This window comes from Urocampus carinirostris, chromosome 6, assembly GCF_059441175.1.
Source record: "Urocampus carinirostris isolate Australia breed hairy pipefish chromosome 6, RoL_Ucar_1.0, whole genome shotgun sequence".
In the NCBI taxonomy this organism is placed as follows: Eukaryota; Metazoa; Chordata; class Actinopteri; order Syngnathiformes; family Syngnathidae; genus Urocampus; species Urocampus carinirostris.
The window spans coordinates 5,060,877-5,075,923 of record NC_142354.1 but is presented as its reverse complement, the minus strand read 5'-3'; the positions used below and the strand labels follow the sequence as shown (position 1 = coordinate 5,075,923).

Below are 15,047 nucleotides of genomic sequence, written 5' to 3'. Positions count from 1 at the left end.
TTTATAAAAGTGATAAATATAGTAAAATCTCAAAATACAGTAAGAATATTAATCAAAATAAATAACCTGTATTACCTGCAGATCCACGGTGACCAGAAACAATGATAAAAATTTCACTGTCAATTTACGCGACATGATCATTTAAGCTTGAAAATGAAAGAAAAAATGGTGGTAGGATTTACTATCATAACATTTTCGACAGTGTGCCTCAAAAACAATTTCGACTAAAAAGTGTGCCTCGGCTCAAAAAAGGTTGCGAAACACTGGATTAGAACAGTCAATACAACACTTAGAGCACATAAAGAGGTATGGGAATACGGCAGAAAGGCAACTAAATCAGCGACACAGTGTTTTTCAACCTTTTTTTGAGCCAAGGCACGCTTTTTTAAAATAGAAAATTCCATGGCAAGCCATCCATCAAATGTTTAATTCCTGCACTAGGTTGTTGTTGTTGTTGTTGTTGTTGTTTTGTCGTTTTTCTTTCCTTCTGGGATTGTTGTTTTTTAGAAACAAAACAAAACCTAGCAAACGTGACACAAATAGTAGTTAAAATTGACAAAATGTATCAGCCATAGGATGTTTTGTACTACTATCCATATTCCTTCTTTTTTAGATAAAATAATAAAACAATGAATGAAAATAAACCAGCAAAATCACATCCAAGTTTAATACATCAAATAATGATCATTGTATTTTTCTGTGGATGTTGAAGACCTTTAAAGTGAGGTGCAACAAGGGTTGCTGACTAGTTAAAATGTTATATTTTGGGATTTATGTTGCGTAATCTGTATTTGACTGTTAGGGGAAGTTTATTATTATTTTTCAGGGTATTGAGTTTTGTATAGCAGAAAGGATAAGAGAAGTACCAGTATATCACCACTAGATAGCAAAGTCTCACAGGTCAGAGAAGGGTGGTTGGGCCAAATCTCACGGGACCTCACGTGATTTAGTGAGACTTGCTCAGTAAATGATCCCTAATATCAACAATTAAATGGTGTCGTGTGAGACTGACATTTGTCATCTATTTTGCAGATGAGGTAAAACAACAACCAAAAAAAACCCCAAAATATATAAAACAAATGTGTAACACCAGCTGGAGCTAGACCATCCACCTGGGTCCCGTTACAAGAGCAGGTTGGACTTACTTTTTTGAAGGCTTCTCTCCCTGTTCCTCTTGCAAGTTTAAACCCCATTTATGTTTATCTCCTTTATTTGAGTGTCTACTAAAGTTTAAGCTTATCAACTTTATTTAAAAAAAAAATAAGTTTTTAAATATATTTTCGATTAGTATATAAAAGAATGAAGAGGGGCACGGCAGCTGACTGGTTAGCATGTTCGCAGCACAGTTCTGAGGTCATGGGTTCAAATCCAGCTACCAGCCTGCATTCCAGTTCGCATTTTCACCCCGTGCTTGCGAGAGTGTTATCCGGGCACTCTGGTTTCCCCTACATTCCAAAAAACATGCATGTCAGGTTGATGAATGAACGAAATAAAAGTTTTATTCCTTCATTCCTTCATGTTAATTGGTAAGTCCAAATTGTCCTTAGATGTGAATGAGCAAGTGAGTTGTCTTTCTTAAACTTTCTTGCATTGAAAGTTGTCTTTCAATGCAATCAGGATTCAGGGCTAACCACTCTACTGAGTCAGCTCTGATTAAGGTAACCAATGATCTCCTACTGGCAATGGACTCTGGTGCTTCATCACTTTTGCTGCTGCTGGACCTTAGTGCTGCTTTTGACACAGTGGCCCATAATATCCTAATAGAACGACTGGAAAAATGGATTGGTCTCTCAGGAACCGTTCAGCGAGGCTTTTAACTAGGACCAAAAAGTCCGATCACATCATGCCGATTTTGGCTAACCTGCATTGGCTCCCTGTTAATCTAAGATGTGATTTCAAGGTTCTCTTAGTATTATACAAAATCATACATGGACTTGCTCCCTCATATCTTTCAGATCTGATTTCCCCCTATGTTCCGGTCCGAAGCCTTCGTTCTGAGAGCACCGGTCTTCTGGTGATCCCTAGAGCCAAGAAGTGTTCCGCTGGTTCGAGAGCGTTCTCCATCCGGGCACCAGTGCTGTGGAATGCTCTTCCCCATGAGATCCGATCTGCAACCTCGGTGGAAATGTTTAAATCTAGGCTTAAAACTCACTTCTACTCTATAGCATACGAGTAACCTAAACTTTTTATATGTAATAACTTGTGAAGCCCTTAGAGACTAATTGTGATTAAGGGCTATTCAAATAAAAATGACTTGACTTGACTTGACTTGACTTAATGACTCAATGTTCAATAAAAACATTAAAAACTACACAATTCCTGCGGCAATTGTAAGAGTTGTGATTGATCTGGAAGATGATCCCGTCATGTATATAAAACCCCGGTTGTTAGCATTATGAGTTAGCATAACATTTTTAACCCAGAGAGATGTTTCTGTCATTTTTTTACTTGGTTCTGTGAGGGGACTTTTTAGCATGCTGCAGTTAGCATTTATCCATTAGCATCACTTTTTAGCATGTATTTGTTAGCATAACTCATTAACACGAGGCCATTAGAATAATTTGTAAATATGAAGTCTTTAAAATATAGCCATTACCAAATTTTTTAAGCATGAAACAGTTAGCATTTAGCCGTTAGCATCACTTTTTAGCATGTATCCATTACCATAACTCATCAACATGAGGCCATTAGCATAAATTGTAAATATGAATTCGTTAAAATATAGCCATTACCAAAAATATTTAGCATGAAAACATTATCATTTAGCCCTTAGCATCACTTTTTAGCATGCAACTGTGAAGCCATTAGCATACTATGTAAATATGAAGTTGTTAAAATATAGCCATTACCAAAATTATTTACTATGAAGAAGTTAGCATTGGCGACAGTGTTTACAGCTAGCTTGCGCTAATATTTGGGCTGGCATAGCCAGCCCAACACTTTGATATTAACGCACATATCTGTTAGCATCCTATCGCTAGCATCCACTCTTTGGAATTCACCATTTACCCATGTTAAAAATAATGTGGGGTTGGGCCCCCTCAAGCCACCCTGGACAGTCCCTGGTTCATATGACTGCCTTTGGGAAAAGCCTTGTTTACCATGGCTCCCCATTATATTGATTGGGCCCATGTATTCCGGATGGGAGACTCTCAAAATACATTAGAGCGGATGGGGACTTTTTTTCGTGACTCTTATCGCTGTGAAAAGACAACCCACAAGAGTCCCGGTCGGGCCAGAATTTTTGGTACATGAATCGTTGTGTTACTCCAAAAGCTCTGGGAGGAGATACCCGTTAAATTTCGGCGGAAGAAGATAGATATAATAATAATAATAAAAAGGGGATTATATTAGTTGTTATACAGTCGTTTTTATCACAGGGTTATTAGGTATACTAAGCAACCAATGGATGGTAACAAATTTAAAAAAGTATCTCATTGCATTTGTTTTTTTAGAACTACGACGGGACATATTGTACAAGCAAAATAAATGCAGGGAGTCACTTAATTGCACACAATTTGTGCAATGTCCATTCCATGTCAGGAACCAGAACAGACTCTCTAAACCAATAGCGTTAGTTTCAGAATAGTTTTTATTTGAAAGAGTTGTTGGAGCTGGCTTGGGACGTCGGCGCTTGTTGGCCGTCAGCCTCCGTGACGGATAGACAGAAGATGCAGCTTAGCGGGTAAGTCGATGGCCGGTGCGGGAGAGTAGGTCGCAAAAAGTGGAACGGAAACAGGTCAAAACCGGGAAGCAGGCATGAATCAGGCAAGAGAAGTCGTGGGTACCTTATCTCTGGACGCAGACCGCTTAAGTGGAGAACGTCAGCCAATCAGGAAATGCGTTCCAGCGCGCCAAACGATTGCCCCAGGTGACTTCACTTAGGCAATCACGACATTCCATGTCATGATTTGCATTATGTAGTATTTGCGTCCTTTGTTTTGCTTGAAATAAACATATTTAGAGTCTTGTTTTGTGAATCACGTATTTTGCCGCAAATATATTTGCAATTTACATTTATTTTCAATCTCATGTGTGCCTTTATGAAGACATGGGATTTTTATATCATGAGTAAATCACAAATATACAGTAGGTGTTGGGTAAAAATGACCGAAGGAAATTAATATGTAGCTTACATTACCAGTTGCAGGAAGTTCTTCTCATTACAATTTACCACTGGGAAAAGCTACCATAATACTTTCCATGTCCTATAACCCATCCATCCATTAACTGCTCTGCTTATCCTCAGTAGGGTCGCGGGGGTGCCGGAGCCAATCCCAGCCTTCTTCGGGCAGTGGGCAGGGGACACCCTGAACCGGTTGCCAGCCAGTCACAGAGCACACAGAGACAGACAAATCACTCGCTCTTTCACACCTAGGGACAATTTGGACCAGTCAATTAACCTGACATGCATGTGGAAAGAAACCAAAGTGCCTGGGGTAAACCCACACAAGCACGGGGAGAACATGCAAACTCCACACAGGAAGGATCGATCTCATGACCTCAGAACAGTGCTGCGGACGCGCTAACCATTCAGCTGCCATACTGCCCTATGTCCCATTATAAATGTCCATAATTAATGCATCATTCTTGTGCTAAAACATGTTTCATAATGTCCTGTTTAGGTGTAGCATGCACCTGTCCTCTTGGGCATGAACAATAGAGTGCAATGTGTTTTCATGGGACAATGGCATACAAACTAATGCCAGCAGCAATCAAGAGAGGAAAGGAAAAGCAAAGCAAAGCCACCAGAAAGCAGCGTCAGCATCATTTCTAAGCAGACTTGTTGAGAACGGCAACAATCTAGAGCTAAAATTCAAGCCCTTATTAATCGTCGCAACACATTAAATTAAAGAATCTAAGGATCAGGTACCCGTACGAACCCTGAAATCAGATGCAAATATGATTTATAAAACTCATTTATGCAGATTGAACGTTTTCAAGGTTCTGGCTCGTTGCTTGAGATTACGTTGCCAAACAGCTCAAATGACCAGTATGGCAAAAGGATCATCTGACCTAGGTTCAATTTATTTCGCTAGTTATCTGGGAAATGGTTACACTCACCACAAATATCAGAAAATGCTGTAAAACTGGATGGCACAGACTTAAGGCATAATTTTTCCTTCTGATCACCAAAATGCAATTAAATAAATGTAAAAAAAACGTATTTCCTTTTCAAAAGTACTTTATTGATGTAGCGAAAAGACAAAATACCAAATACAACTCCAGCTCACTCATCATTTTACGCTGGCACTTTGAAATGTGGTAGAAAATGTTAACAGACAGCAGTTGGTCAATGCCGGATTATCCTTCATCTTGTACCAATTAACAAGGCACATTTTTCTCCATATTTTTCTAATCGGCCAGAAAAAAAGAATTTTAATCACTGTAGAAAAGGTGGTTACTCCAAGTGTGATGCTTCATATACATTCAACAAAAGACAAATGTGTACAAAGGAGTATTCTGACTCACGCTGACAAGAATTCTTTTAATGGAATATGTAAGTTGGAATGTTTTAAGGTAAGAAATACAAAAAAAAGATTTTATTATACAGCCATGTATATTTTGAACCATCTTCAAGATATTAACATTTTCTCTTGAAAATAAAAGGACTTTTTGGTAATTATCGATAAAAGTTCAGCGAAGAAAAAGCTTATTACCAGTTGCTTATTTGCTTACATAAAAGAAAGTTCCTTCTGTAGCATATAAAGAGTTGGTCAATGCCAGATTATACAGATTAATCAGGCAGTTTTCCTCCACCATCTTTCTCCTGATAGACGAGAGAAAGAATTTCTATTACAATAGAAAAGGTGGTTATGAGTGTGTGGTTTCATATACAGTTAACACCAGACAAATGTGTGCAAAGGAGTACTCTGACCTACCTTACAAAGATTTTAGAAGACGTACGAAAGTCGGAATATATTTTAGAAATATGAACTTTGTAGTATAGAAAGGTCATTCATCTGAGAAAAATACAGTTCTATTAGCTTCATTTTAGATTCTTGTCAGTTTGGTCTAAAAACTCCTTGGTTGTTGCAAAACGATGCTCTATCGTAACAGGAAATTGAGACTCCAAACCGAAGCTGAAAACAGACATCAAAATACTTGATTGCGCGCAGATGATCAAGAATGGGCACACACTCAAAATTGATCGGCACAGCAACCCTTTTGTGGCGTAAACTCCAGTCTCTCCGAGCCACCTGGAGTCAAGTTGACAGTCATTTTGGTTTTGCAAGTATTAAACATCTGACACGTCACAAGGACGGCAAACCACCAGATATTGAAAATGTTCCACCGGGCACCCTCACTCTGCCTTGTCCTTCCTTTTGGCAGTGAAGGGCACCTTGTTGGCAACGGTGGATCCCACCGAGGACACGCCACCTGCAACGGCTGACACGCCGCCTTTTACCAGGCCCACGCCGGCGGCAGGAACAGCCGTTACGGCAGATTTTGTGATCTCCAGGCTTTTGCCGCCCACCCACGCCACACCTCCTACAGCCGCTCCCACCACGCCTTTAGTGACGTTGAATAGGCCGCCGGTCACCCGCCACACCATGCCGGGTTGTGCCACCGCATGTTCCTTGGAGGAGTCTGCAAGAAGGAAAACATAAATGAAGCAATGAATGATTGATGACACTATAACAAACACTTATTGCAGGGGTGTCAAAGTCAAACCAACAGAGGGCCCAAAAATTGCTACAAGGTGAGGGACTGATCGAATGTTGACCATTTTTTGAAATGATGCATGTCTAGTACAAGCAAGTAAAATATTCAAAGGATTCGTACACATTTAAGGCCAAAGTCAAGCATTACTGAAGGACTTTTAAAGTCAATTTTTCAATTTCTCCAGTACCATAAAAATAAGCCGTTGTGAATCACGTATTTTACAGAGCCACAAATGCAGTACATCTACAGTTTTTTTGTATGTGCATTTATCAAAACATGATTTTTAGATGTTGAATAAATCTTGAATATATTTGTTTTTAAAACAAATTGCTACCTATATACGGTTCTGGGTAGAAATGAATGTAGCCTACATTTTCAGTTGCAGGAAAATTTTCCCATAACAATTTACCACGAGGGGATGCTACCTTAATTTTTTGTATGGCCCATTATTGATACGTAATCCTAATACACATTTCGTAGAGCCCTCTTTATGTGTAGCATGCACCTGTCCTCCTGGGCCCATGGGGGGCAGTGACGCTTCATAGGACAATGCCGTACAAACTAATGCCAGCTTGTAGTCATTCACGAGGGAAGAAATGTAATGGTAAAGTGCGGCCACCCCGGAGCAGTGTCGGAGTCATTTTTAAGAAAACTTGTTCATAACTGTGGCAACAGTTCCAAGCACTTCACACAAAATGTAAGCACATTTCAATCCTTTAAAACAACATTAAAATTCAAGCATTTAAGGATTTTAAGCACATGCACGAAGAATGCATAGAGCCCACTGGCCAGATCCAGCCTATAGGATGATTTACAACCCCTAGCAAAAAGTATGGAATCATCAGTCTTGGACAAGGCCTCACTCAGCAGTTTATTTTGTAGAAAAAAAACAGTACTAAGTACATGGCAAAATGTCCTGTAAATGAGAGTTGACACCCACAGAAAAAGAGCGGTAACGTTTGGTCAGTGTTTTTATCTATTGATAAGCTAATTAAAGACAATTTTGTGTTTACGAACAATTTTGAATTGTACTTTTTATTGAATTTTTTGCGAGTTTCAGAATTAAAACTGCTATATTATAGGAAATGTTCTGCCCATAACGCAGTGTTGATCATTTGTGTTCAGTGAGTGAGCTTTCTCAGCTATACCTACATAACTTGAGTTGTTTTAAAATGTATATCTTAGTAGTGGTAGTAGTAGTAATGTTTATGCATGCTGAGGCTTAAACGTGACTAAAGCTACTGAATGAAGCTTTTGCAGACAATTGAGCATGAAAAAATATATCATTTTGGTTTTGCTGATCATTTTGTCTTATAAAAGAAAACAATCTGATTTAAACTGCAGAATCATACTTCAATGCAAAAGTATTCCAAGATTTGTCAAAAATGTAAAACTCTTAGCCGAAAGAAACTGAAAAAAAAAAAAATGACCAAGAAAATAACATTATGTTATCATTTTGCATTTCTATGTAATAGAGGGACAAGGCAGTTTACATATATACACATTTCTAAAAACAAAAAATGCAAGTACTTTAAAAGTGATTACTGTCTGGCAACAAAGAGCAAGGGATTAAGTAAAACTGCAGAATGCTCTTAAATGCAAATAATAAGTTATGTTATGCATAAATGTATTTTTTTCCATCTCAATATATATATATATATATAAATATTTGTAATTGAAAAAATTTTCAATTACAAATCCTTTTTGCTCCACATTTGGATCTTATTTTCCTCCTTTTAGATCAGTTTTTGTAATTTCAGACTATGCGTTCTGAAGTTGTATAGGGGTAAATTTTCAGTTTTTCAGAGGACCGATATTACCATATGAGAATAAATACGTACAAATGTATGCCATATAAATAAATGAACACATACATAAAAAATAAAAATATGACAAATTACATGCATTTATCTATTTAAGCATTTTGTCAATTATTTGGTCATATATTTTGTCACAACAAAATGTTATTCAAATGAGGAGGCAGTAAAACTGGCTAAGCTTTTCATGTAATGGTTAATCGATGCACACATCGATCAACTGCAACGACTTTCTTGTCAATCGACCAATAGGTGAAAAGCCCAGCCAGTTTATTTGAATAACATTTCGTTGTGAAAAAATACAGGACAAAATGAAGAAATGCATCAATACATGATTAAAATATACATTTGACATTCAATTAGGCGATTTACATGCGAGTTCATTTATGGTATACATGTATAGGTTTTATTTATTTTTATTTCTACATATGGCAGGAACGGTACTGCACATCAGTTGAGCTGGGCATGAAATCATGGGTGACCCCCTTAAGCAAAATGCTGGACATGTGACCTCCCGGGCGGCCACCAAACCCTAAGGCCACCGAGCTGGTAATACTTTAATACTGATAATCAGTATCAGCCCTGAAAAACCCATATCGGTCAATCCTTATGAAGCCAAATAATTGAGTCGCTTAAAAGACATTACACAGCAATCAAGATAAGACACCAGAGTTATTTCATCATAAACATGAAGAATTATTGTAATCATTGTTTGGAACACAGCTAAATGGTCGGCATGTCAGCTGCACAGTTCAAAGGACCTGGGTTCAAATCCAGATACTGGCCTGCCTGTGTTGAGTTTGCGTGTTCCTCCCAAATTCCAAAAACATGCATGGCAAGTTAATTCACAGCATGAGGTTTTCTTCTTCCAAGGTGAACTAGGTGAACCATCTTGCTGCTACGGGGACCCCCAAAAAACAAAACACATTTGAAAGGCTGAGCAAAAAAAAAATGGGACCAGGTATAAAGTGACAGTGACCAAAGTGCGCCACTGAATAAAATGAGGCAGAGCTTTGAGAAGCAAAAGTATTTCATTTAAAACTGCGGTTGCTCACGGAGTCTCTAATCTTTAACCTTCCTAGTGTTTTGTAGAAATTGTTTTTGGTTGCACTTTACAATACAGTAACTTCTTGTGGTCGAATATTACAGTGTCCCTTTAACATTTCGCTTACAATACCTCCAAAGTAATGTTTTATTTTTAAAAATTAAAAATAAAATAAAAACAGAAGTAAAGATGGAAAATAATTTCCTTCAAATACTCACCAAGAGCTGAATATTCATTCCAACAATATTGTCTTTTTATAACAACTTGGGTTAAAGGGATACTCAGCAAGATTTGACCACTTTATGTCACTGTATTGTATAGTGCAACTTTTGGATAATTTGGGCACCTGTAGCAGAAAGATTGGAAACAATACTTTCAGGTCCCTCTAGGTAAACTTTTTATGTAAAATAGATGCACATTTCTCAACATTACCTACAGGTAATCAAAAATATGCACATTTAGATTATAGTCTATTTTTTCCTCATTTCTTTTTTTGAAGAATGAAAGAGGCACTAGAAGTACACTGTCCTTGGAATGTAAATTTACACAGTTGTACTTTGGGCCTGTACGAGTGTCTTTAGCTAGGGTTTGTGTCAAGGTATCCCTCATAACAACCAACAAATTCAAAAAAAAAAAAAATTATATATATATATATATATATACATACATACATCTGCTTTTGTGCACAAGTGACTGCCTGGTGATTTTTTAACAAGCTGCGGCCCCAAAAACCGTCACTCGCGTAGAATGCCCAGAAATACCGGACAATTTTTCTTGTGCAATTACAAGACAAATTGCATGCATAACAAAAAAAATGTAGGTTGTAGACCTTTGTAATACAAGCTGAGAAATGTTTTAACTAGTTGACAGTTTTTTTGAAATACTGCACTTTAAGAAGTGTTACTAATTGCTATGGTAAGTTGCACAAACAGATCAAAATCAACATCTTCCAGGCACACTCAAGCAGTCAACAGCAGAAGGATTCATGCAAGCATGTTGCGCCATCTTCCCAAAGGACACAGCAGGGTTGGAACACCCCCTCAGGCCTCAGCAGGGGGATGGCAGAAGCAAATGAAGAATATGGTTTACCGTTTGCGGGCTCACCGCAGGCGTGCTCCATTTGATCGGAAGCCAGAGTAGTGCCAGGTTGGGGCTCCGCATTCACATTATTCGCATTCTGGGGGAAAAAAGTGAACCGTTTTTGCAACAACAGAACAGGATGAGTTTACTGTATTTACCGGACTATAAAGACGCACTGAAAAACCAAAAACGTATTAAATTTGAAATTGCGCAATGTAATCCAATGAACAGTATAGACCGGAAAAACAAAATTACAATAAAATCAATGAATCAAGTTAATTTAGAGGTTAAACGAGGTTATCAAATTCTTTATGCTCTGTAAAATGAGCTTTCTTTGTAACTTATTTTTAATGCAATAATTTAAAAGATTTTCTTGTACAATTTCATCATTAGGGGCGGCAGTAGCTCGGGAGGTAGAGCGCTCGTCTTGGGATCAAGGGATCCCAGTTCGAATCCCGGCTTGTCCGTGTTACATGTCGAAGTGTCCTCGGGTAAGACCCTGAACCCCTAATACCCCGGATAAGCAGGTTAGCGTCTTACATGGCTGCAATACAAGGCCGCTATTGGGAAATGTGAAGCACACTGTAAAGCACTTAGGGAAATCATTGGCTGAGTCCCATTCTTCGCACTTTCACTCGCTATGTGCCCTAGTCACTCGGTTTGCGCGTTCACGTGAAAATGGGGTGTGTCCCGATACTCTCAAGTCCAAGGCAGAAGTGCCCTCAAACCATGTCGTAACCACTTCAAGACCGAGGGGGCTCCCTACCTCACTTGGCGGCGAAGTGACTACCCAGAAGGCTTTGCGAATTCTCAATATCAACAAACATGCATGGAAAGGAACCGCACAAATGTAAGTAGTTTTCCACAACCGCGCATCTATTTGCAACGAAATGTATTGAGATATCTTAGTTAGACATAAATGCAATAGAAAATCGTATTTTCGCGTTAAAACATGAACATTGCAAAATCGCTACTTTACGAAGTGCACTAATCTACCGAGGGAGCTGGCAAAAAAAATCTTCACGCTACAAACTGTAAAGTAGGATAACTGTGCAGAAAACCACGGTTCAGCCCATCCCTGTTTGTATCTTAAACGAGTCGTGCTTTTTACATCTACATGCCCAGTCGCTAAAGGAGCATAGTCACAATTTCGGCTGTCGTGTTTTATTTACAATATGATTATTTCATGTGAGATCAGAATGCATTAGTTTTCATCATGCTTCACGAGTAATGTCTGCGAATTTTACGTGGAAATACAGTTGAAACAAATTACTATCACATAGTCCACTGCCTTCTCTGTAAACACATATTAAGTAAACTAATTACCTTCTCAAAATGTTGTTCAAATGTGGAGACAATTCTAAAGCCTATGTGATGCTGGCCAATAGAAGGCTCTTACAGCCATAAGAATAACATGTCAATTTTGTGTATCTATTCACTATCAAATAATTATCCAGAACACATCCTATAGTTTCCTGTCTCACATCAACTTGTTGAGCATCCTATACAGTTGTTTTTGTACAATACACCAGCATTAAGTAATTCTTGTTTTTCCATCCAACCTAAAGGCCACTGTAGAACGTCCCGTGGAAGAGCTGGTCACCATCACAGCTACCACACCATCCACACCACCGGGCACGTCGTTGGCATCTTCTAATCCGGCGCCAAACCCCAAATCACCCAGAAAAAAAGAAAGCACGATACACTCCTTGACTTTTTGAAAGCGGAGTCTGCCGGAGTGAGGAAAAGGCTCGAGGAAACTGTGGCCAAAACTGAGCGGTTCCCGTCCTTTTTGGGAAGCTCGTGGACAAATTTCCAGAACACTGACATCCCTGCAATGTTTCCCTTTGTTTTATAAAAGGAAAATATTTTATTTTATTACGAACTCAATGAAGTTCCAGTTTGTGTTTTCCAGCTTTATGGAAGTATTGGTATATTTTTGTTACGATTTGTGACATATTATTTATTTACTATTATGTATTTCGGCCCAATGTGATTTTGTTTTTCTGAAAGTAAACTATTATTTAAGCTTGAGTGATTTGTAGTTGTTTTCTGTCCAACAGTCACATAGTTCACACACAGTATCTCACATCATTATGAAATAAACCACCAAGGTGTTACTCAAAATAAAGATGTTTATTGAATAGTAATGCAGAAAAGCACGGAATGCAAATGTGGGTCTGACTTCCAAAGCCTAAAACATGGCTTTTGGGCAATTTATTCCATATTAACTGTGGACAATTCTGTGTATCGTGGACCTGGGAACCCTGAAGACCCGTGACACCACACGGTAGGACAGACCGTGGGCCAGCCAGTATAGGCCCTCCAGCCATGGCCCTGTTCCCTCTTTAGCAGCTCCTGCAGGGCCCACATAACCTTCTTGCTCAACCTTAAGTCCTGAATGAGTTCTGACTCCACATCCAACCATAAGCACAGGATGGGAACATTCCTGTCCAACCTGTCCACGCTTATGGGACAGCCACTCTGGAACACAATAGATAACAAATCAATTTAGACATAAATGTGGGCATAGAAAAGAAAAAGATCGATTTAACTGTGATGTAAGCATCATGAAAAAATGTTGAAATTACCTTTTTATATTCAATGACAACTCTTTTGAATTAAATTCCTTATGAACTAAGGTTTTGGGGTCGTACAGGGAAGTTTGGTGACGATATTATGCCAGCTAAAGGGTCAAATGGACTGTTCTTGTGTTTGTTTACGTTTCGTCATGTCACAGATTCAAGACCCCTACAATATGTCATAAAATGGCATTAAGATACTAATAAGTAGATTGCCATTTATGTCTACACAAACTAGGGTATTATGTGAACGTGCATTGTATGTTAACTCTTACTGTATTTGACCGAACGGGTCATTTTTTTAATGAGTGTACGTACCTTGTAAAGATGAATCAGCACTACATAGCGCCGAAGCTGTCTTCAGTATAGGACATTTCTCCTCCGTTGATTGGAGACACGGAAAAGATGAAGAGCTTTCAGGCAATCGGTAATAACACAGCAGTAGCGGGCATTTTTAACGTTGCACGAACTCTCCAACTGACACACTACGTTGAGACTCGAGTTGTTTACATGTGACGTAGACCAATACGTCACTGAGGTCTACAGCCAATTAATATTACCGCCATCTCCTGGACAGGGGTGGAACCTTGCAAGTCTTGTCCAAACCATCTCCACTTTGCACTCCACCGGCGGAGGGCACTCCTCTATCGAGGGACCTCACTGGAGGGTCCTCAGGGCCGAGTGAGAGAAATGGGATTGGGCCATTGACTTGAAAAGCGCTATATAAATGCAGATCATTTCATTTTCATTTCATCTCATCAGCAGAAATGATATACCTGTATTTTACGAAATATAAATCACTTTTTTTTCCCATAGTTGGGCCGGGGGTGCAACTTATATACTCCAGGCTTATGTGTGAAATTATTAACACATTAGAATATCTTTATTACCGGTACTGTATCACTTCACGTTATCTTCCCACTAAATTGCAAGAGGCCGATCTAGGCCTGTGTCGATGATTTCAACCTTGGGCCGCTGTTAGAGGAAGCGAAGCGGCTTGTCGTCCTGAGGAGTTGTTTACGACAAGTGTGTGCAACTTTTAAATGACATTTGCTGCTTGATTACGCAATTTTTTGGCTGGTGCGACATATACTCGGGAGAGACTTATAGTTTGGAAAATAGGGTTGCATATACATAGAATGGTTATCTGCTGCCATGTACTCGGTTGTTCACTAGACGAAAACAACTGAAACAAGTGTATGCTTTTTGCAAAGTGGGCTATTTCCAGCGAGGGACTGGTTGAAAGACACTGATATAAACGATTTGCCTGTGAATGAATTTTGCAGAAACTGAAATTTCAATTTAGCTGATATGCATAAATCGAGGTTTACAAATTTAAGATAAAAATATTCACCCCACAGTAAGAAGTGTACTTGTATTTCAGATTTTGCAGGTTTCGAGGTTTACATGGGAGAAATGGAAGGACTTTAAAAAGTGTTCACTTGTGAGTTTTAACCCAAATGTGAAGGAATCTGAAACAAGCTTGTTAAATACAATTTCACAAATATTTAGAAATTATGTTAATAGTACAACGTGCGTGTACCTTAACCATTGTGCTTGCGTCACACCTGGCGCAGGAGAAACTTGACACGGTTTGCCTCAGCTTGTCTTTCAGCCACCGACGACTCCGAGTCACCAAAATTATGACGAGCTCTAAAATGAAAACTTCTCGACTTGGCACAAATGCCCTTCTTTCAATGGAGCTCGTGGACGTGGCGAAGTCCTCTTCCCGACAGGTTGGCTTCACTTTGCGTGCAGCGCCACGCACGCAAAAGCGCTTTTACCCTTACTTCTTCTTCGCTTTCTTGTGCTAGTGCTGTCTTCTCTTCTTCGGAACTTCTGTAGACGTGGCGCTAT

General features: G+C 39.0%; 1 protein-coding gene and 1 long non-coding RNA gene across 2 annotated transcripts; both read right to left on the bottom strand.

Annotated features, from left to right (window-relative positions):
• Positions 1-5,167: 5,167 nt before the first annotated feature.
• Positions 5,168-15,047, bottom strand: LOC148363607 (transmembrane protein 263). Its single transcript, XM_088337559.1, has 3 exons — positions 14,734-15,047; positions 10,618-10,705; positions 5,168-6,591 (listed from the first exon to the last, which is right to left on the bottom strand). The coding sequence occupies exons 1-3, from the start codon at positions 14,740-14,742 to the stop codon at positions 6,305-6,307; spliced, it is 384 nt and encodes a 127-aa protein (XP_088193685.1). The 5' UTR covers positions 14,743-15,047; the 3' UTR covers positions 5,168-6,304.
• On the bottom strand, positions 12,747-13,901 carry LOC148363608 (uncharacterized). The gene is made up of 3 exons (XR_015850609.1): positions 13,751-13,901; positions 13,509-13,675; positions 12,747-13,092 (listed from the first exon to the last, which is right to left on the bottom strand). It is a non-coding gene; the product is annotated as an uncharacterized LOC148363608 (long non-coding RNA).